Below are 22922 nucleotides of genomic sequence, written 5' to 3' on the forward strand. Positions count from 1 at the left end.
AAATGCTTTTTAACACCAACTGCATGTCCTATGTTCAGTTGTTGTACATCAGAGGAATGCTGCTGTTATCCCCCCACTTCTCTCCATATTTCTCTGTATTCTTCCTACTGAGTGTCCTTCCCAAGTAGTGTTTTTTCAAATGTTTAACTGTTAGCCAACTGTTAAATGGAAACTATCCCCGAAATTTAACCAGAGGTTTTCAACCGATCCCATTGCTCTGTAACTACAACTTGATTGGTTCCAGTTACCAGCAGTATTTTCCTATCTCAGGAGACCACTTATTGTCATCAGCCAGTAGTTACAGTCTAATACTTAGCACTTGTTTCTTCTATTTTCTCCTCCTAGGTTTCATTTTTACAGCTAATACCTTACCACTCAGTCTCAGCAGCTTAGTTTTTGAAATAATTTAAGTTACAACATTTTCTCTTAGTTTAGTAGCTGCTGCTGTTTTTTTTAAGATTGCTGCAAACACTGTACAGGTCAATCTGCTCCACTCACTGTTGCTTCATTCAGGCTCACTCCACTTCGCTACCCTACCCCCATTCCCATCCACCCCACTTCAGTTATATTTATACATTCAAAGGCTCCAACCCTAATTATTCTCTGACCAATCCCAGTCCACCTCCCATTTCTAGTAACAGTCTTCCACCTAACAATCCTAACTCTTACAGGACACATTTAGATAAGAGTCACATATTGCTAGTCCCACACACGATCACATGTTTCAGTCTTTCTTCATGCACCCAACTTAATTTTCTGCTTTATTATTCCTTTAACTTAAACACCACAAAATGTCACAACTAAAAATTAATAGCTTCACCATTTACATATTTGCAGCCCTAATACTGCTAACACATACCACTTCCTTCAAACACTCAAAATCAGCTTAGCTGCAAAGTCACCCCCTCTTCTGACTCGCTATGAAAAACATGCCCATAGCTTTTCAAAAATATCACCTAGCCTAATTGAGCCAAACATTCTACACTTTTCTAAGTGAAAAATTCTGTCTTCCTTCATAGAGAACCCATTTCACAATTTTATCAAACCTTACTTTTGTGTAAAACACCTACAACCACCACTACTCCCCTGAACTCCTCAACCTAATTTAATGTGGCAACATCCATTCCAGTCCTGGACCCCATCAGTACTTCTCCTATCCTCAATCTCCTTGCTCAAAACATCTGTTACTAGTCACCTTAAACATGCATGGCATTTACAACAAAATAATTGAATTTCATTCCTGGCTAACACAGTACTCCCCAAATATATTGGCTGTTACTAAAACCTGGTTAAAACAGCACATCAAAGACACTGAAATTCTTCCACCAAGATTTAACATTCTAAGAACTGATAGCATCAATAAAAAATCTGGAGGAGTAGTCTTAAATTATCCTAGCACATATAAATGTCTACCTCTCTCCAAACCAGTTCCCACATTTAGTAATGCTGAAATTTTCATTGCATTATTAAAGATAACACCAAACAACTTTGGATCGCAGTAGTTGACATATTCCCCAGCCCAAAACATTGCAATACTTGAAGACATTCTTTCCTGATGTCTGAAAACATCTCCAGTGAAACCATAATCATGGGAGATGTCAATATCAATTAGCAAAACTTAAACACTGACTCGCCAGCAGTCAGTCTCAACCTCTACAGCTTTAGACAACTCACCAGAACCCCCACCAGACTACAAACCAATAGTAACCTTGGTTCTACCCTAGATTGGATCCTTGTTTCTGACCCCCCACAAGTACTCAAATTCCAGTACACTTCCTAATTTCTTAAATGACTACCTACCTGCATACATGTATAGAACCCTTGAAAAGTGCAAAACCTACATCTTCAAACCTCCCTGAAACCTAGCAAACTTTAGTCAAGATATCTTTAATAGTATATCAAAATCATTCAACTGGTCCATACTAAAACTATTACCCCTAGACAATGCTGCCATCTATTTTAATAAACTATTTTTAGATACTCTTAACAACTTAGACTCTGTCAGAACAAAAAGAACAAAAAGTAAACCATGCGCCCTGGTTAACCAAATCCACTAGACAGATATTTCAAATCAGTGATAAAGCTTGGAAGGACTAGCAAAAGAATAAAAACAATACACATTTTCATATATATATATATATATATATATATATATATATATATATATATGCAGTCAAGAAACAAAGCAAAAAAAAAATAAAAAATCAGTAAATGCTGGTAAAAAATGTATTTTACACAACAACTAGTCAACAACAAAACCAATCCAAAACATTTTTGGAAAACTGTCTCATCACTTCTTACCACTGGGTCCACACAAAATCCATCACCAGCGACAGAACACCAAATGAAGTTGCTAATATGCTTAATACCCATTATATAGACAGCATAGCTAAATTAGTTATGGGCTCTAACTCTTATGCTAACTCCACAGATATCATTCCACCCCTCTCCGAAAAATACACTAAGACAACACAACCTCTTCTGGCCTTTGCCAGAATGCATCAGCACCTAACGCACAGTGTCCTCCCTTCTCTCTACAACTTGTATCCACTTACATTAAAATGTAAACTTCTCAAACTAAAACCTTTGTCTTCTTCCTCTGATGATCTCTCATCAGAGTACTTAAACTTGCTGCTGAATCTATTGCTTATCCTGTCAGCATACTTATCAATCGATCCATCAGTGAATCCCAAGTCCCGAACCTCTGGAAGCAATCTATAAATAACCCCTGTTCACAAAGGTGGTAAATCAAATGAACAAACAAACTATAGACCCATATCTATATTATTCCTTCTATCAAAACTACTTGAAAAGTGTGTACAGATGCAATCACTGAACTGCCTTATCCATAACAACCTTCTTACACCCACGCAAAATGGATTTAGGCCTGCACATGGCACAGCAACTTGAGCTCATCTTCTTTACTGATATAGTAAACAAAGCCAGGGACTCTGAGCAGTTAACTTCCATAATACTGCTAGATCTGTCAAAGGTCTGTGACACAGTATCACACGACAAATTTCTACAGCAACTCTCTTCACTAGGATGTTCACAACCCTCCCAACAGTGTTTTAACATCTATCTAACCAATAGACAGCAATGTATTAAATGGCAAGGTCACCTATCACAATAAGACTAAAAACAGGAGTCCCACAAGGGTCCATACTTGGACCCCTCCTGTTCAATATCTTTGTCAATAACCTACACACCACCTCACATTAATCCAATACACTGACGATTCCACCATCATCTCGTCTAACAACATACCAGACCTTCTGCAAATAGCACACCATGTCTTTTCCTCAATAGAATCTTGACTAAATGAAGAACAATTACTGTTTAACCCCAACAAAACAAAGCTTCTACTTTTTACTCCCAAAACATTCTCATCTGAATTTAAAATTTACTCCCAAAACAAAATAGAGATTGAAGGTGTAGCACACACTAAGCTACTAGGTATCACCATAGACAATAAACTGGCATTTGAACAACACATAACGCTATTAAAAAAAAAAAAAACACTTCAAACTTGGGACACTCTACAGACACAAAAACTTAATGGATCCTTCTACCATAACAATACTAGCCAATACCACCTTGATCCCCTCTCTGCTATATGGAGCTCCTATTTTCACCAACCTGCACTTGTCCCTAAAAAATAAACTTCAGTCCTGCTACTTACTACACTATCATCAAATTTGCCACAGGCTTGTCAATACCACTCCCACCACTGCAATGCTCCTACAGAGCTGAAATGGTTTGTATTCCCACAATATCTTGACTATCTGCAGCTATCTGTCGCACGTAAAATAATGTACAAAACAGATTACTGTCCCACACTAAAATCTATTCTGCACAGCTATGTTCCTACCAGAACTCTCCATTCATTAGACAAACAACTAGTAAGTGTACACAAACCTAATAGAAGAACCGGCCATTGTCTTTATTCCTATGCTGTAGCTAAGCTATGGAACCCCTTACCAGAACAAATTACTAGTACTGATAATTTCAGGAAATTCAGGATTACACTAAAACACCTTCTTAACTCGCACACCTGCCTGTGCTCTAAAACAAACATATAACCCATATTTCTCCCTCTTAACATCTCAGTTATCTTTCTCCCAAACATTTATTCCACCATCCACCTTATTCCCCTTTTTTTTTCTTTTTACTCACTCGCCTCCAAGTGTCTGTTACATACCTCTTAACCCTTGCTACCCCCACTACCCGTTATCTTAAAACTTTCTCTTGCCACCGTTTCTCCTATTTTCCTACTGAATTATTCCTTAACTCATCTCTGAAACAGTCAAACAACCAACATCATATCCTTACTTACTCCTGTAACCATCCACCTCATTACCACTATTAATGTCCTTCATTATAAACCACCCTTCACCTTCCCCAGTTACTATCAAATGTTTACTACATTACATATTCTTGAATCTGCTTATAATCTACCAATGAATGTATTTTTACATGTCTTTCATTTATTTTTTGATAAACAAATCACAGTTCTTACTGTAAGTGCTATTTCAGCACCGACGTTGTAACTCCTGTACAAATTATTGTAACAATTTTCACTATTCTACATATGTTTTCTTTTATGCATGTGCAATGCTTTTACTTCCTTAAATATTATTAAACATTACTAGAGCTTTTCTCCCCCTGGTCTCTGCTGAAAATGGGTTTTTGATCCAGTTGGACTTTCCTGGTCACCAGAATGTCAGTAAATAAATAAGTAAAAAATGCTCAGCAGAGGGTGGGACTCCCAGTTATCTACCTTGCAGTCAACCACCAGCATAGCCAAGTATCTGCTCTGCAAACGTTGCCGTTGACACGTTCAAGGTAGCCGGCACTGGCATCGCCATATGCTGTCATGCCTGGATGCGTCTTTGTGACTTCACTGAAAGCTTCAAGACATCCTTTTTCAATACTCCCTTTGATGGATCCACTCTCTTTGGACCCATAGTCAAAGACACACTTTTACCATAGGTTCAGAGGTTGGTACTAGGCTATTGGCCCTAGGGCCTGTACAAGCCTAGCCATAACAATTCCCTGGCTATTTCTTTCCACAATATTTACTTCCCCGGACCCCTGTCTAGCAGGGCGACTGACGTGATCCCCAGGATGAATTTCCTATCTCTCATCCAATTGTCAAGGTTCCTTTTAAAGAGGGCCAAAGAGGCGGTGTGCTTGACATCTATGGGCAGTCTGTTCCAGAGTCTGGGGAGTCTCTGGGTCAGGACCCTATCCCTCCAGCATGTTTTGTTCATTGTGATGGCAAGGTTTAGATCATTGGAGCATTTGGCTCTGAGGGATTGGGATTTCTTTAAGTGTAGCATGTCCAACAGCTTTGGGTTTGACATAGCCTTGTATGTTAAGCAGAGATTGCCTCTGAGTAGACGATATGCAACAGAGTACAGCTGGAGTTTTTTTAGGCGGTCAGCATAGGGCATTCTTTTAGTGAGGTATTTCTGCGGCATTTCCAGTTGTTGCAGATGTCTTGAGAGGTACATACCAAATGGGGAGTTGTATTCTATAATGGGTCTAATGAGGGAGGAGTACAGTGAGACAATGGCCTTCTTTTTTCTGGATGAAAAGCCTTTAGTGATGAGGTGTGCCACATAGAAGAATTTCCTTACTGTTTTGGCGATGTGGTTATCGAAGGTGAGACCACTGTCCACATGTGTCCCTAAATCTCTTATCACACTTTTGCTATTTAGTGTACTACCACCTATGTGGTAATTCGCGGGTACATGTTTTTTCCCCAGACGGGATAACTATACATTTCTTGGCATTGAGCTTGAGCCCATGGCTCTGGCACTAAGCATCTGTTTCTGTAAGGCCCTTTTGTAGAAAATCCACATCATTTGGGGATTCAGTAATGGCTCACAGTTTGCAGTTATCTGCGAACTTTGTTAGTCAGAGTCCCTTAGTATTGGCATGTACTTCAGAGAAGTAGATGCCAAACAAGAGCGGTCCCAGGACTGAACCCAGATGTACTCCACTTGCCTGGAACTGGATTTGCAGTTGGCTACTTTTACAGTGTGGGTTCTGTCAGTAAGCCAGTTGGCAACCCATCGAGTGACGTATGGATTAATGCCCAGCTTAGTAAGTTTGTCTATGATTCCAGAGTGGGGGAAGGTGTCTATGGCCTTGGTGAGGTCCAGTTAAGCTGTGTGGACCACCTTACCCTCGTCCACAACTCTGGAGACTGATTCTAAGAAGTCAGTCAGGTTCAGGAGAAAAGATCGGCCCTTCACGAACCCAAACTGGGTGGGGTCCAGTGTTTGAAGATTGCCGATGTCTTTGTTTATAAGTTCCATGGTAATACATTCCATGGCCTTGCAGATCAGGCTTGTCAGTCTGATGGGGAGTTAGTTCCCAGGATCCAGGGTGGATCCCCCCTTGTGGAGTGGGCTAACTGTAGCTGTGCGCCACTCAGTGAGCACGAAGCCTGAGTTGAGGCTATGATTAAACATGACACTTAGGTGAGGTGCAAGTTCATTTTGTAGTTCATGTAGTACACAGCCCAGGATGTCGTCTGGTCCCATGGATGCTGTATTCTTACCTTTGGAGGGTGTGGCTTTTACCTGTGTGGCCGTTATTACCAGAATTTGTCAGTCTTTTGGTATTGAGATGGGCCCTTTAGGGGGTGAGAGGGGGGTGAAGTTGGCACTGAATCGATCTGCCAGGATATTGGCAATATCCTTGGGATCAGTATATTTAATTTCATTCTGTTGCAGCTCAGAGCAGATTGGGATCAGTATATTTAATTTCATTCTGTTGCAGCTCAGAGCAGATCTGAGCATTGCCATTTAATTTCTTGACATAGCTATAGAATGCCTTGTGGTTGTCTTTGGAATCTTTGGCAATTTTATTTTCATAACTAGCTTTGGAGGATTTTATGAGGGATCTCAGCTTCTTACTGAGGCTGGTAAGGGAGTTTTTTGCATCCTGGGATTTTCTGCAACGGTTTCTTCCTTTTGTTGTAAAGTTTGTTTATGGCAGGGGACCACCACATGCGTTTCCTTATTTTGGAGGAGAACGTCTTGGTTCTATTTGGGATGGCACGATTCATGCACGAGTGGATGAGCTCATACAGTGCCTTAGTGTAGGATTCAACAGTCAAACTTTCAGTTCCCATCTGCATGGGTGTCATGAAGTTTGTCACTTCTGACTTGAGTAGCATAAAGTTGGCTTTGGAGAGTTTTTTTTTTTTTACTGAAGTGTCCTTACTGGGGGGTGGGGGAGGGATGTGGATGTCAAGGGTGATTATCTTATGGTCAGACCTGACCAATGAGGGGGGTGACCATAGGTGTGGAGCATCGATTTCCCATGTTGGTAATGACCAGGTCTAGGATATTGGAGCCCCTGGTGGGACTATGGATTAGTTGACCCAGGGCATTGGAATTTATGAATTCCAAGAACCGTTGGGCAAAGGTGTTGGTACAGGAGTAGTTTTCCCAGTTAATGGCAGGGTAGTTGAAATCAACCAGTATTAGGGTGTTTGGTTGTATCTTAATATTTTCCAGTATGTTTAGAAAGGTGTAATGAGAATCTTGGGGCATGGTGGGGGATCTATAGCAAGCTATAATTTGGATTTCAGTCTTACCTATTCTTAGTTGCACCTGGAGAATTTTGGACGCATTGTGTTGGGCAGCTAGCCTGGTGGTGTGAATATCCTTGGTGAATATGGACACTCCTCCACCTTTAATGTTTCAGTCCTGGTTTGCTGGCCGAAAAGTGTTGTAAGAGTTGTAGCCTGGTATTGCAGCGGTGCTCTCTGGAGCCTTGAACCAGGTATCAGTTACTGCACAGATATCAATGTTCTCCATTTTTAGGAGTGCCTTGAGAGAGTGCATTTTTAGGTTTAGACTTCTAGCATTGAGTAGCATTGCCTTCAGATTTTGCATACTTGTACATGTTATGGTGGTTGTTTTGTCCTTTGAACTTTGCCTAAAAAGGACACTATAGGAGTGGCAAGGGCCTTTGCCAGTAACCTGAATCCCAGGGGCAACAAGTGCAGACCATCTCTGGAAAAGCATTGTTCTCTGTCGATCATGTCGTCCCAGGCAGACAGATTCTGGATCCCCTTTGAATGACACCAGAAGCTTAGCCAATTGTTGAAGTCAGTCATTTTGTCCTTGTACTGTGGAATCATTCTGGGCGAAGGCAGGATGCTACTCAAGGCTAGGGTCATACCTGCCTGGGCCACATGATCCGAGAGCTCTTCCATGCCTCACTTCATGTAGTCCAGGGAGGTATGTCTCAAGTCATTCACTCCAACATGGACAATGACAGAGTCATATTTGTACTTGTTGTGTAGTGAATTGAGTGCATGCGTTATGTGGCGGATCCTGGCACCCAACAGGCAGCTGGCTATAATTTTCTCCTTGTTCATCCTGGTGAGTGGGACATCAGTGTGCCTGACTATAGAGTCACCTATGCCTAAAGTGTTGGGCACTTTGTCTTGCCTTAGGGGCTGTTGTTGGGTGGCACACTCATGTTGTGAGCTATGTGACACTTTGGTTGTGATTGGTGTTTGTTTGCGTTTCAGCGTCAGAGGTCGTTGTTGCTTGGTCAGGTTACTGTTAGGGGCCTCTGCAAATGAGGGTTTAGTGTTGCTATGTGAGGGTGTTGGTGGTGTGGGTTTAGAAGGGCTATGTGTTACTTGAGGTGTAGTGCAGGTGTTAACCTTCTCCTCTTGACTGTCTAGCACAATCTTGGGTGGAGAGAACTTTGCTTCCAGTTTGGCTATGTAAGTGCATCTCTCGCAGGTTATAGTGTTGGGTGGTAGGAGGAGAGGGTTGTCTGTGTACATGAGGCAATTCTGCATTGTCCCAGTATGCCCAGATATTCACCAGGTGGACAGGAGAAATCACCGGAAGCTGACCATTGGACATGCCTGGTTTGGTGTTTTTTTTTGTGAAGTACAAGAGCTGTTTTCCCTTACCTTAGCAAGGTACTTTGTAATTATAGGCTGTTTAGTGCCTACAATTAATTTCTCCTTATTAACGAGGAGAGTTGAGTGTTTGTATCAGTTTAAAGCTTCCTAGTGCTTTCCAACAGGTTTTAGAGCAAGTGCTAGTCACAGGGATGCTTAAAGGTAAGATGAAAAAAAATGGTTTATCCTAAACACTGCAGTGTGCACTAGAGGAGTTAGATGTGAAAGTAGGTAACTTAAGTTTTACCTGCCTAAGTTTTAGTGGAGACAAGGAAGTCAACAGGATGATAAGAATCTCTGCTATGGAAATCTGTTTTTCCACTCCTCAAATATACTTTTCTAGGAATCAGAGGATGGGAAAGGAAATGTGGTTCCAAAAATCTCAGAGCTGTTATCAAGACTCTCCTGGAGATAGGTCATGTGGTGGCAACCCCAATGGACATTGCCATAGGGGCAAAGGTGGATCGCACAATCAGGACTTCTGTAGTACTTTCTCAGAGAAGCCCTACCAGTGCCTCTGAACTCTTGCCTTAATACTACATTCTGTAGGCATTCAGGGGGTGATTGTCTTTACACTCTCTACCATGGCAAGATACAACCGCAGATAATGGGTGCTAAAGATAATTATCTGAGGCTCAATTCCTTTTTTCCTTCCTTCCTCAGAAAAGGAGGAACATTCCCAGTATTCCATCCAGTCAGTGGGAACTGTCAGCAGTAGTAATTTCAAACTACTAGAAAACAGTCCTCCACCTGGTCCCCCAAGTCCAGTTAGAATCTGGAGTCTACTCAAGGTTCTTTTTAATACTTAAAAAGATGGTGGACCTCATACCAGATGTGGATCTCAGTCACCTGAATCACTTTGTGAAACTTACAAAATTCTGGATGGTCAGTCTTCAGTCCATACTGCCTCTGCTGAGGAGGGATGATTGGCTGTGCTTAATAGAGCTCCATGATGTGTACTACCATATGAAGATAAAGAAACACTCCAGGAGACTTCATTTCTGGCTGGGAGGTAGTCACCACCAATTCAGAGCCCTGCCTTTTGGTCTCACCACAGCCCCTGCCATGTTCACCAGGGTCATGGCAGTGGTGACAGTGTACTTGCCTGTACCAAGGATCCAAGTTTTCCCTATCCCGATGACTTGATCCTAACTGCAGTCTCTGAGCACCTACTATTACACCATCTAGATCTTGTGCTGCAGTGGTTTCAGAAATTGAGGATTCCAGTGAATTTTCCCAAATGCCACATTACACCATAACAACAGATAAAGTTCATTGGATGTCACCTTGATACCAACTTACAATCCGCAGCCTGCCCTAAAGCAGCATTTTATCATTACCCCTTGTAGCAAGACAAGTGCTTCATCATCCTTGAACCCCAGTGATACAGATCCTATGGCTGTTGGTTTGAATGGCTTCTACAGTTTTGCTGGTTCTTCTAGCCAGGTACCATATGTGAGTACTCCAGTGGACCCTAGCAGTTCAGTGGTCTCAGAACAGATATTCATTACATGCAAAGGGGTGACTCACTCAAATCTGCAAACAACAGATTGCCTGGTGTATTCTTCCATGTTAAAAAGGTCCCCCCTTTTGAATGGACTTACATGTAGCAGTAGTATCCATGGCCACCTCCCTTCTGGGGTGGGGGTCACTTCAAAGGGAGGATGATCTAAGGTGTATGGTTGCCTTTAGAGGCCAATCTACACATCATCTTGGAGATGATGGTGGTCATGCTAGCGCTGCAGGCCTATCAAGATCTCCTCTCCATTGGAGTGATACATGCACAACATGGACAATACAATAGTAGTATGGTACATAAACAGGGATTAACCCATTCATATCTGCTTTGTTGAGAGGCCAAGAGGGTCTGGCTATGGGCAGTGTCTTCATACCACTTTCTTGGGCATTGTCTTCACACTGCTTTCTAACAGCAACACACATCCCAAGTTCATCCAATATATTAGCTGACAGACTGAGCAGGATTTTTCTCGTGGCTCACTAGTGGTCCTTCAGCCCAACAGTGGAAACCTTGATCTCCCGTCACTGGGGCCACCCTTGCTGCAACCTTTTTGCCTCGCCCCTCAACAAAAATTGGTGTGGTTACTTTGCCCTGATCCCTCTACAAGTTCAATTATCAAGGGACACTGTGGTCCACAATTGGTCCCCATGTCTTCTGTATGCCTTTTTCCCCTTACTTCTAATAATCAAATTCATCCAGAATGTCGGACAGTACAAGGCCAGGGTGATCCTTATTGCTCCCTTCTGGTCCTGGCAAACTGCCCCTTCCTGTGGTCTCTAGTACATCCCCTATGGCTGTTGGATCATTATTCAGACCTTCTCTCTCTCCCATCCAGATTGCCTTCTCCGGACCAGACATCCATGAAATTAACTGCATAGTTTCTCCAGTTTTGACCATAGCCAGAGACGCCAGGCTTCCCACCAGAGTAGTCAAGATCATATCTGCTTCTTAGAAGCCAGCCACAAAAAAGGAGTACCAGAGCCAAGTGCAAGAGGTTTTCTCTTTGGGTAATCTCCAAAGGTTTGGACCCTTTCTCAGACCCTGTTATATCAATCGTAGAGTTTTTGTCTGAACCCTTTGACAAAGGTTCCAGTTATTCAACCATCAAAGTTCAAAAGGCTGCTATCTCTAACTTCCACATAAGCCACAATGATTCTTCAATTGCTTCCCTTAAGATCTCTAAAGCCTTTTTGAAAGGAGCCTTTATTTTATGTCCTCCCATCAAAGATCCAGTTCCTCCATGGGGTATTACCATAATGCTACAGAGACTAAACCAATGACCCTTTGAACCTGCAGCCATGGCAGACCTAAAGTTTCTGACATGGAAAACAATGTTTCTGGTAGCAGTTGCATCTGCTAGACGAATTTCGGAAATTACAAGCACTTTCCTGTAAACCTGTCTAATTTTTCATAAACACAAGGTCTCTCCTAGAAAAAATGCTTCCTTCCCTTCCAAGCTGGCATTTGAAACAAACTTAAGTCAGTCCATACATCTACCGGTATTTTTCCCCAGATACTCTAACAAGGGAAAATGCACATTATATTTGTTAGATGTTCTTCGCCAACGCAGATTTTACCCTCATTGGATGAAGCAGTTCAGAAAGTCAGATCAGTTTTTTCCCCTTTCAAAACAGAAATGGACAAAGTTGTCACTAAGGTTACCCTTTCTACATGGCTGTCAAACTACATTTCATTCATCTGTTATAAAAAGGAAATGGCTCAACTGTCTGAACCTACCACTGTAGCAATTTCTGTTTCAATAGCATTCTCCTGAAGACTTTCCATTGATAATATTTGTGCCACAGTGACTTGGTCTACCATCTATACCGGTGTGTCACATTATAAACTGGATGTACAATCCAGATCACATTCCTTCTTTTGGTTCCACCATCTTCAAGAATGTCCTTCTTTGACACCACCCAGATAGGCAGCTTGGGACTTGTGTCTTGAATCAGAGAAAAATAGAAAATATTAGATAAGAAGTTAGGTACTTACCATAATGATGATGATATATCCATGCTATCTGATCTGCATGTGGTTCAGCCTCCCTCTCTTCTTCCCCCTTCTTATATTGACACACATGATTTTGGGGTAACCGAGTGGTTACTACTCAGTTCCCTTTGTGTTGCCATCTCTCCCCTTTAGTTTTTGTGCTACTAAATGTATATGTACACAGATACAGGAATTTGGTGGGAGCAAACTCGATCTGAGGTATTAGGATGCAGTACAGGGAATTATGCGTAGGGGGGGAGTCAACCCTGAAATTGAAAAATAGCTTCAGTCTGTGCTAAAGTCAGATCCGACAACCTGTATATTGAACAGGACAAAAATTAGACAACATGGATATGTTACAGTACGTGCATTACTTTTATTTATATATATATATATATATATATATATATATATATATATATATATATATGTTTACAATCCCATAGTCTATCGCATTGTGTGCGATCAACATATGTGCGTAAATCAGGTAGCAGAAACATTAGTGCGAGTACTATATTGTCGAACCTTACAATAATGAACAGCCGCTATAACAAGGTTTGACAGTGTAGTGCAGATCACACTATAGTGGGGATTGGGAAATGTACCTTTTCCTCAGTGTAGTACGATCTCTGAGTTTGTATATATAAGTAGGGGGTGTGGGGGGCTTGCCCCCCTGCAAAACGTGTTAAAATATGCTTAGCGGCTAAGAGAATTTCAGTGAAGTTGAAATGGTCGACATTCGACTTGAAATGCTCAGTTCGGCATTTAATGTGGTCGGTGTGATTTCTGAACATTTTCTTCGGATACGTGCACTTTCAGCCACAGTAGTGTCAAACATGTGATAGTAAAACCATATATATATATATATATATATATATATATATATATATATATATATAATGTGTGTGTGTGTGGGTCTACTTCACATGACTGAATACTCAAAATACTGAATTTCATTTCACTGAGACCACAATACCTAATTTTCAATGCTGAATTTCAAAATACTGAATTTTAAGCCATAGACGTGCACACTTACAACACTAAAAACTATTTCCAAAACTTAAAAACTACTTACTTGCTCTCTTAACAGAAACTGGATGATATAAAACCAAACTAGGTGAGGGACTATGCCCCCCACATCCCCCCTAACTATATACACTAACTCCAGAATCGCACTACAGTGGGGAAAAGGGCTTATACCTTTTACCTACCTTACAGTACTGTGCACACTGCCACTACTGCCAGGAGCACACGAAACATCCGCCATATTACTTTAGATTCTTTCCATAAAAATGTAAACAGACAAAGCCACATTTAGAAGCACTAACATTATTTTCTACACTACTATTGTTATTCTGACAGTCAGCACTTTGTTACAGTAATTTTTTTTTTATCACAAACAACTCAAAGGTGAAGGGAAACACACATCACGTCTATGGGTTTAAATTCAGTATTTTGAAATTCAGCATTGTAAGCTTTCAGTTTAATGAGACTCAGTCAAATCGACTACACTACAATGAATGGGTACTATAGTTCGAGTATCTGAGTTCAACATTGTGAACGGAGATCGTGGTTCAGTGAGGAACAGAGAATTAACCCATTTCCTCACTGTAGTATGATCTCAGAGTTGGTATATTTAATTTGCAGGGGGTGCAGGGGGGGCATAGTACAATTAATGTACTGTTGACTGTAGAGTGAAGTGGTATGTTAAGGTGCATAGCATGGGTGACTGATGCCACCTCCTGCTATGTCGAATATGGATGTCGATGTATTCATTTTTGCCATGGCTATTTCTATATTCTGAATTCAGCATTTTGGGTCGACCATTGTGACCATTCGACTAATGCAGTTTCGGAATTTTAATACTAAACACACACACACACATATATATATATATATATCTGTATGTATACAATGTGTGTGTATATTATGCACACATGCATATACATGGAGAGAGAGAGAGATGGAGAAACAGTGGGAAAAGTATATAGGTCTGTCAATCTAAATGTGCAGATTTGTATGTGGTATCATTTATATGATTGTCATGTGGTCCCCACATTCTCTTGGATCAGACAGTAATCATTTGTTGCCTACATATTTTAATGCAGGTGTTTCTAAAGATCAGTTATATTACCTGATTACCAGGTACATTTATGTTGACCAGGCAGTGCAGATGTTGCATTTTTGTATGTAATCCTGATTCAGAATCTTGGTATCTGGGGAGGGTGCTTGACAGTAAGGATGAAGATTCTAGGAATGGTTGCCATGTAGGAAGGAGGAGTTAGAAATATGCGGAGACATAAGTCTAGATGTATATTATGTACGTGCCAGGAGGATGGATAAATTCAAGCAAGTCTGTTTACACAGATTTTTACTACACATCTCACCTTCTTGGTAGAGCAACACAAAAATGTAATTCTTCGTAATAGTGGAGGAAAGCTTATTGTGTGCCGTTTTGTCTCTGTGAAAAATCTAATAACTTTAGATCAGTTCAGCCTTAAACTAGTCAGTGTCTTGAGCTTAAGAAAGCATGGTTCGTTATGAGGTTGACTGACAAATGATCTTAGTCTAGTCATTATGTTATGAATGCACAGACTGCACCTTTATTGCCTAACCTTGAGGTGAGGTGCCTGTGTAGACTATAAGGTCTGTAAGAATTTCAAGTGAGAGGATCAGATTGGAGCAGCAGCTGACATCCTAACATACACATTAAGAAAAAAACAGTTATGAATCCGTGGATGAGGTGAAGTCAGTGGAGACTTGGAAGTGGCAGAATTTCTCAAAGGATAAAAATAATGAAACATATAGTGGGAATAGGTTGGCAACCTAGAAATAAAGATATTTCTGGATATTTACGATGTTGGTAGCCTTTTGACTGTTAAACATGATTTTAAAATTTTGCTAGTTCATTTAATTTGTTTTAGTATATTGCTAACGTATAACCTTATTTATTGGTGCTCCCTTTCCTCTCAGTGGGCATCGCCTCATGCTGGGATGGTGCTGAACAAAGTGTAGAACCAAGTGAGGTACGTGGAACTGTTACCAAAATAATCAGTCATCTCTTCTCTCTCACAAATGGGCAGATATTGTTTTTGTTTAAAAAGTTACATTTTGGTATATTGTAGTAAAACCAAAATTTAGGTAACTGAATTCTTTAATCTGTTTCCATGTTTGTGGTGTTACTTCATTTCCTTTGACAGAGATTGGAAAAGTAGAAATGGTGATTCTCATCTTTCCTTAAACTGCTTTTATTATTTTTGCAGATCTAGATGAAAATATGCAGAACTGTGTAAACATCTTAACATGCTATATCAGTGAGCTTCGAACTTTCATGAAAAAGTTTCCTCAAAAACAGACTGGTGCAGATTTGCGTGATGGGCCTGAGAACGTTTTGCATAAAACTGAGACAAATCATCTGTGGAATAAGCTTAGTCCTGAAGTAAGTATTGCAGTTTGTGTAAACAGAGGCCATATTTAAGTGAGTGTCCAGAAATGTACTGCAGTCTTGATGTAAGTGGAGCATTTATTCAAATGTTTATAATGTCCAGGAAGAGTAATTAAATCCACGTTTCAAAATGAAACATTGAAACAAAAGTCAAAATAAGTCAACTTATAAAGATAATGTGCAACTCCAGATTTACTAGTACATAGTAAACTAATTAAGTCATTTGCATTTGTGTAAGATTTATCCTTAGGAACATAGGAGCAATGCTAAGCCAGCAAACATGTAGAGCATAAGATGCCTGCCTTATACATCTAAAATAAAAGTTCATGCCCCATTTTTCAAGCTCTTAATAGGGCTTAAGACTAAAATACATCATTATACTTTGTAAACATATTAAAAACTAATCAGAGCTGTAGACTTGGTTAGCGTACACATGCTGAACCAACATTTCCTTTTGATTTTAGTGTTTAATTAGGTAAGTAATTACTAAAAGTGCCGAATTTGTTTCAAGTAGAAAGATGTAATTTAGTAACCCATCCCTTCCAGGTCATGAGTTATCCTGGCATTAGTGCAACTGTGCTGGGTGCCAAGATAAATTTAGCGTATGTTTGTAATTAAAAAGTTGTTTTGAAAGTTATATATTCAGCACGTTTCACAGTTGTTTCTGGTAGTGTATTTTATCCTATTTATTGTGCTAGTGAAGTAGTTGTAAATAGTTAACAAAATGACTTCACTTTGAACACACAAATGGAGTATGTCACATTGCTAACTAGAGTACAGTGTCACTTGCTGTCATGTTATTGAGTGACATAAGTGCTATCATCACATCAGTTGTAAAACAACTAACATTCTGTTAGTCCTGCTGGCACTAAAGCAAACATACCTGTGTCCTGTTTGAAAGATTTTCTTCCTCATAAAGATCTTTGTGCCAAATTGGCTAGATATCTGTGATCTTTGGGCAATGAATAAAAGTTATTAAGGAACAAATAAGACTACAAACACTACCACTGCTCAAAGGTACTAAATCTTTAATGTAACAAACAGGTTAGTGCTTTTGGAAATAACTTCCTTCTTCAGAGCATAAAGCAGAAGAAAAAAACATATTTAAAATACTATGAAACAGCAATCACTAAAAAGAGGGATGACATAATTTCCTGAAATCATTATTAAATTCTGCGTTCCATTTGTAAAGCCAAAAGTCTTCCAGCCAGTCAACAAACTCTAAAAGAACCAAACCTCCATAGAAACAACGCCCTCCTAATGTCTAAGTGGGTGGCTCTTTAGAAATGGTTTCAGTGTTCTTTTCTCATTAAGACCAGATTTTATATAAGATTTAAGCAAAATAATCCACTTTTGCACCTCAGACTCTGTTCTTTTTCTTAAATCCCCATCTCTGTTGTTCTTATTAATTAATTCTAAAACAAAAAAGAAACCTGAAGTAATGTTCCTCCCCTTCTTATTTCACATGCGTTGCTAAAGCACTGGTATCTTTCCCCTGCGAACATGGTTCGCATGATCGAGTCCTCTCTCTGTTAGGCAGCGGTTAGTCATTTCAGTGTAAAAGGCACTGCATGTGCCACAGCATGCCATGTAAATCAAATCTGTGCTCCTACAAATGTTCATCGTTTACCTTGCTGCAGTCATCACACTTGGGTTATCCTGCCATCAGGCGGTCCCGCAGTCGGCCCGAGTTCCAAAGTCTTGGTCTGGCGTCGGTTGCTGTCACTTCTTCCCTGACGTCAGTGCTCCAGGGGTATATAAGAGGCATCCAACGCCATTTTCTTCTGTCTTTCTTGCCACGCGGTGCCCTAAGCAGAAGCAGTTCGCAAGTGCCGGTCGGCTGACACCTGAGATTTTCAAATCAAATTTCAGTCCAAAGTCTTCAATAAAGCTAAGTACCCCATTGGGGAACCTTTTCTTGCCTCAGTCCGATGTCAGAAAAAGTTAACAATTGCATTTCTTGTGGGAAGCAAATACCTCATAAGGACTTCCATTGTTATTGTATTCCTTGCCTAGGCCCAGGCCACAACATCACAGGTTGTCGGTTTTGTGCTAGATTTAATAAACAAATTATCAAACGTCGTTTTGACTTCGCACGACATTACTTTGGTAGGAAATTTAATTATATCATGCCGTCGGAGCAGCCGACGACCGGCATGCATAAAAAACGCAAGGATAAGGACAGGCAGCCTAGGAACAAGCCAGACTCCGAGGCCTCGGCTGGGCCTGTCGCCAGTTCTCCGGTTTTCAGTGAGGTGCCTACGCAGCACCTGACGACCGCAGAATTGGAACCCCAGACAGCTGCGGATTCTCAAGCGGAGTGTACTAGGCTGATGCAGCCATCTTAGGCCCTTCCGACACCGGAGCACTAGGAGATTCCCGGTGCAGTAAAAACACCTTTGGTTGCAGAAGGTGTCTTCAGACCGACTACACTCACCATTAAATCTTATGCTAAGCTTAAAACTCCATTAAAACCAAAAAAGACTGTAAATCAGTCTGCAGTTCAAGAAACAGATGCTTAAGATGGCTGAAGATTTGATTACCCTAATCAGGGGTTCCCATCCCCCTCCAGATAAAAGAACAAGACAAGAGGAGGATTATGCTTCCTCTGACCAGGTTTCAATTTCCTCAGATTCTTCTGAGGAACAGGATTACACTTTTCCCCCTTATGAAGTCTCTGATGCTGAAGACTCTATTCCCTCAGCATCTCCCCCTGAAGACTACTCCTTTGGGGAAACTTTACATACCATGAGGGAACATTTCCACTGGGAAGGCCAGGACTACTCTGATTCTAAGAAAAGGCTCCGAGAGTTCCTTTTACTACCCCAGCACATACCACTTGCTATCCCTCCAGTATTAGACATTGTGGATGATGTTTACTTGGAGTCTAGTCTAAATCCAGACTTTCTACTGCTCCAGCCAAACCAGACAGGTACTACAGAGTACCTGACTCACACAAATTCCTTTATAAAAGCCCTGTGGCTGACCCAGAAACAATTTCCCAGGGTCCCAAGGGGGCTAAAGCTTCTATGGCTAAAAATCCTGTGCCCTCTGAAAGGGTTTCCAGAGCCCTAGATAGATGGGGAAAGAAGATATACACCACAGCTACTCTGGCTATGAGAGCATTAAATTGTCAGTTTCACATGCTGAAATATCAGCAATTCCTAATCTCTCAATTAAAACAAAAAATGAGCACACATTCTGAATTCAAGGAAATGCAGGATCTGTTGCATGCAGCTGAACAGGTGGGCAAACATACTTTACAATGTGGATTTGTGTTCGAGAAAAATGCTTTAAAAAGACCAAAAGCATAAGGTTCAGTTCAGGTAACTTTATTCTTGCGCAAGGAGACAAAAAATGCAGTTACAGAGTTTGTCTGACTAAATCAGGAAGTGTCACCGTTATTATACCTTTCTTTCAAGACATTGCCCACTACGACTGATGTAGCAGATCACCAGTTCACAATTCTGTTACTTTACAGATATTTCTCATGTTTCTAGCTGACTCTTCAAAGTTTAAAAAAGATTTTTCAGTAAACAGGATGGCCTTATGACAACTGGTCAATTATAACTTTCTTGCTATGTGATGTTACAAGTCTAGGTACTGTGGCTAATTTAAGAACAATGCAAGTACAGATTTCTGAAGCAGTTTATTGTTCATTATATCTAACTATCTTGCAGCTTGTGCACTTTTTCATCAATACGAACAGAGCTTATTGTCTATAATGAATGGATCTTCAGAAATTATTTTTATTCTCCTTTTAATTTCCTGACCTAGCAGAAAATCACCTGCTTTTTAGTACATTTCCAAGGCATAAACATGTATTTTGCTGTGCTAGCAAACTAGGTCAGAGTGCATCTTGCAGTGTCAGAAAGCACAATTTCAGAAAAGCATATTTGCAGTCTCAGATAAAACTAATGCTGTATATAGAATACAAACGTGTTAATCTTCCCTTATTAAAATAAGCATTGCACACATATGTTAATACATATTTTTCTAACATTCCCCCCTGTTGAGGATTTGCAGCTAAGAGAGTAATTCAGTTTAAACTTATGAGAGTGTTTCCTTTTTCAACAGTTCTTCAATTTCAGTACTTTGATACAAAGTCTCAGAAACTGACATGTCTATAAAATCTTTGATTAATTTTTTCATGCAGGGAATTCCACAGCAAATGCATGCTCCTAACAATAGTAATCCCACACAAATGGCAATCAGGATGTTCATTAGGATGGAACCCCACCCCTCAAACAAATTCTGGAAAAAGTCCGTCAGTGGGTTTGGGCCTGGCCTGGTCATGTCTGACACTTGTTGGATCACTTCCAAATGATCATTAATTTCGTGCTTATTGTCGGAATGAACGAACAGCACTCGTCTTTGATTAAAGCGCACGTACCACCTCTCGCCGCTAGGGTGAAGTCAAGAGCCATGCGGTTTTGAAGCACCACAGTTCTCATTGCATTCAGTTCATCAGTCATTAATTCAAGAGCAGAAAAAGTTGCATTGCTCATGACCTCGAGAAGTTTGGATAGCTTTCTCAGTTCCCAAATTGATTTAACTGCACCATATGCAGGGGCTATGCCAGCCCAGGATATGATAGTGTCACTCAAGTCCATGTGTGCTAGTTTACTTTTGTCTTTCACGGAGTTATGGTTTCTCCAGCCTGCTATGATCTGTCCCACTGTATTCTCAGGTTTCTTGATTGGATTTTCAGGTTTCTTTGCGACATCCCTGACGTTTCAAATTCTCCCATGAGGCAAAGCTGTAGTGTGTCGTATGGCCGGGACCAGGTAACCCAAAAAACAACTTCCGGACCAATTCTCAGGCAACCATTTGTATGTCTTTTTCCCACATATGAAATAACAGTTTTCTACCTTAGTATTGATATACACCTTCCCTGCATGAAACATTTTCTTATCTATAATAGACAGTTGCTTTAAAAGAACAGAATTATGTTGTATATCACTGACAGTTTTATGCAAGGACTCAAAGTATGAGTCATAATCTGCATCACAAATTGTTTCTGTATTTTTAGCATTTTTAGGTTTAATATAACATTTATAAGAAACTGTTACATTACATCTACTCCAACCTACTTGAATCGTGTCATTCTTAAAAAAGCATACAATTCCTGTTTGTGTAACAGGTAGAAATAATGCAATTTTGTCTCTAGATTTCACAGGTGTAGTCTCAAAAATCAAGTTTTCCCAGGTCTCATTGACCCCTAGGGGGACAGCAGCCATCAATAATCATGGTATAGCTGTGCAAATCCAACAATTCGAAATATTAAAAGTCTCAGCATACACATATTTGATTGCTTGGTAAGTGTTAAAGTTCGGATGCCAGTCTATGAGTGTTGAATCATGTTTATTCAGTCTAGCTGGTGTGGCTGAAGAAAAGAAAGGCCACAGCAAAAGCCACAGCAAAAAGAACATTGTCACTAATGCAGTTATTAAGATGATTATGCAACACTGCTGAATATACTGCTGAAATCATTCAGCATTTCTATTGTCTCTAGGTCTTGTCGTCATTTTACTGCTGCTGTGTGTTAGCAAGAGTTTTATCAAGTTCAAAGTTTTTGACTAGTTTACAGTGTGTCAAATGAATCCAAGATGAACGTTCCGCAATCTTGACTGCTGTGGGCATGCTCAGCAGTACTTGATACGGACCTTTTTGGTGTCGTCCAATTTTTCTTTTTGATTGTCTTCACCCAGACCCAAGTGCCTAGGGCTACTGCTACTTTGGAGGGGTTAATTTGGTTTTTATCTGAAACAGAATTAAACTGTAAAAGATGTTTGTTATTTAGCATATTCCTCATGTAATCTGCAAGTGTCCAATCTGCTTCCTGGTCTGCAGGAATGAGAGGTTTCCACTGAGGTATATGATGAGCTTTTCCGAAAATCTTTTCGAAAGGTGTCAATCCTTTTGCATTCAGAACAGTTCTCATGCTCAACAGTGCCAGGGGCAAACAGTACACCCAATTCTTTTGTGTTTCTGCTATAAGCTTCTTAAGCTTATTCTTTAAGACTCCATTGTGCCTCTCTACCAACCCTGCAGATTGAGGGTGATATGCACAGTGATGTTTTAAAGAAATCCCAAAATACTGACTTAGCTGTTGTATAGTTTGGTTAACAAAATGTGTACCATTGTCACTGTAGATCCTTTCCGGTATGCCAAATCTAGGAATAATCTCTTTAACTAGGGTCTTTGCAACAGTGGCTGCATCTGGTTTACTAGTCGGAAAGGCCTCCACCCATTTGGAGAACATATCCACAATGACAAGGCAGTACTTTTTGTTTTCACATTTGCTCAATTCTATGAAATCCATACAGATAGTATGAAATGGATACGGTGGTGTAGGGAAACTCCCTTGCTTGGGCTTTAATGCCCCTTGTGCATGATGTTTATTACAAGTGTGACATGACAGGCAAAATTTTTTAGTGTAGTTTGAAAACCCATACGTAGCAAACACCCGATTTACTAACTGTACCATCCCCCCTGTTGAGACATGGCTCTGCCCATGGCTCAACAAAGCTGCATATCTAAATAAATTAGACGGTAATATCGGTTTTCTCTCTTTGGAGATGTACAGCCCTTCCTTGAGAATTGCTCCTCGTCTTTTCCATTTTTGTTTTTCAACTTGTGTTGTAAGTGTCTGCATTGTTTTCAACATTTCTAAGTCTAAGATCTCAGAAGGTTGTAATTCCTCGTTCAAAAGAAATGCTTCTGAGGCTGCTTGCTTTGCAGCTGTGTCAGCTCTCGCATTGCCTTTTGAAATCCTATCTTGTTGTTTTGTATGAGCTATGCATTTACAAATAGCTACTTTCTGAGGCAACTGAATAGAATCTAACAAATCTAAAATAAACTGTGCATGGTTAATTGGTTTGCCAGTAGATGTCACCATTCCTCGATTCTTCCACTGTTGTGCAAAAACATGTACAGTAGTAAAAGCATACTGGCTGTCTGTAAAAATGTTTACGCTTTTACCCTTTGCTAAGGTACATGCCCGTGTCAAGGCAATC

The 22922-nt window shown here is 40.3% G+C and overlaps 1 protein-coding gene across 1 annotated transcript in view; it reads left to right on the forward strand.

Annotated features, from left to right (window-relative positions):
• Positions 1-22922, forward strand: part of SPG11 (SPG11 vesicle trafficking associated, spatacsin) — a 2547571-nt gene that overhangs the window by 773489 nt on the left and 1751160 nt on the right. Inside the window, exon 10 of the mRNA XM_044077700.1 lies at positions 15722-15897. Within this exon, the coding sequence (XP_043933635.1) occupies positions 15722-15897 (176 nt within the window). The remainder of the gene's footprint in view (positions 1-15721; positions 15898-22922) is intronic.

Source organism: Protopterus annectens, chromosome 7.part0 (assembly GCF_019279795.1).
Source record: "Protopterus annectens isolate FY-2018-M chromosome 7.part0, PAN1.0, whole genome shotgun sequence".
Classification (NCBI taxonomy): Eukaryota; Metazoa; Chordata; order Ceratodontiformes; family Protopteridae; genus Protopterus; species Protopterus annectens.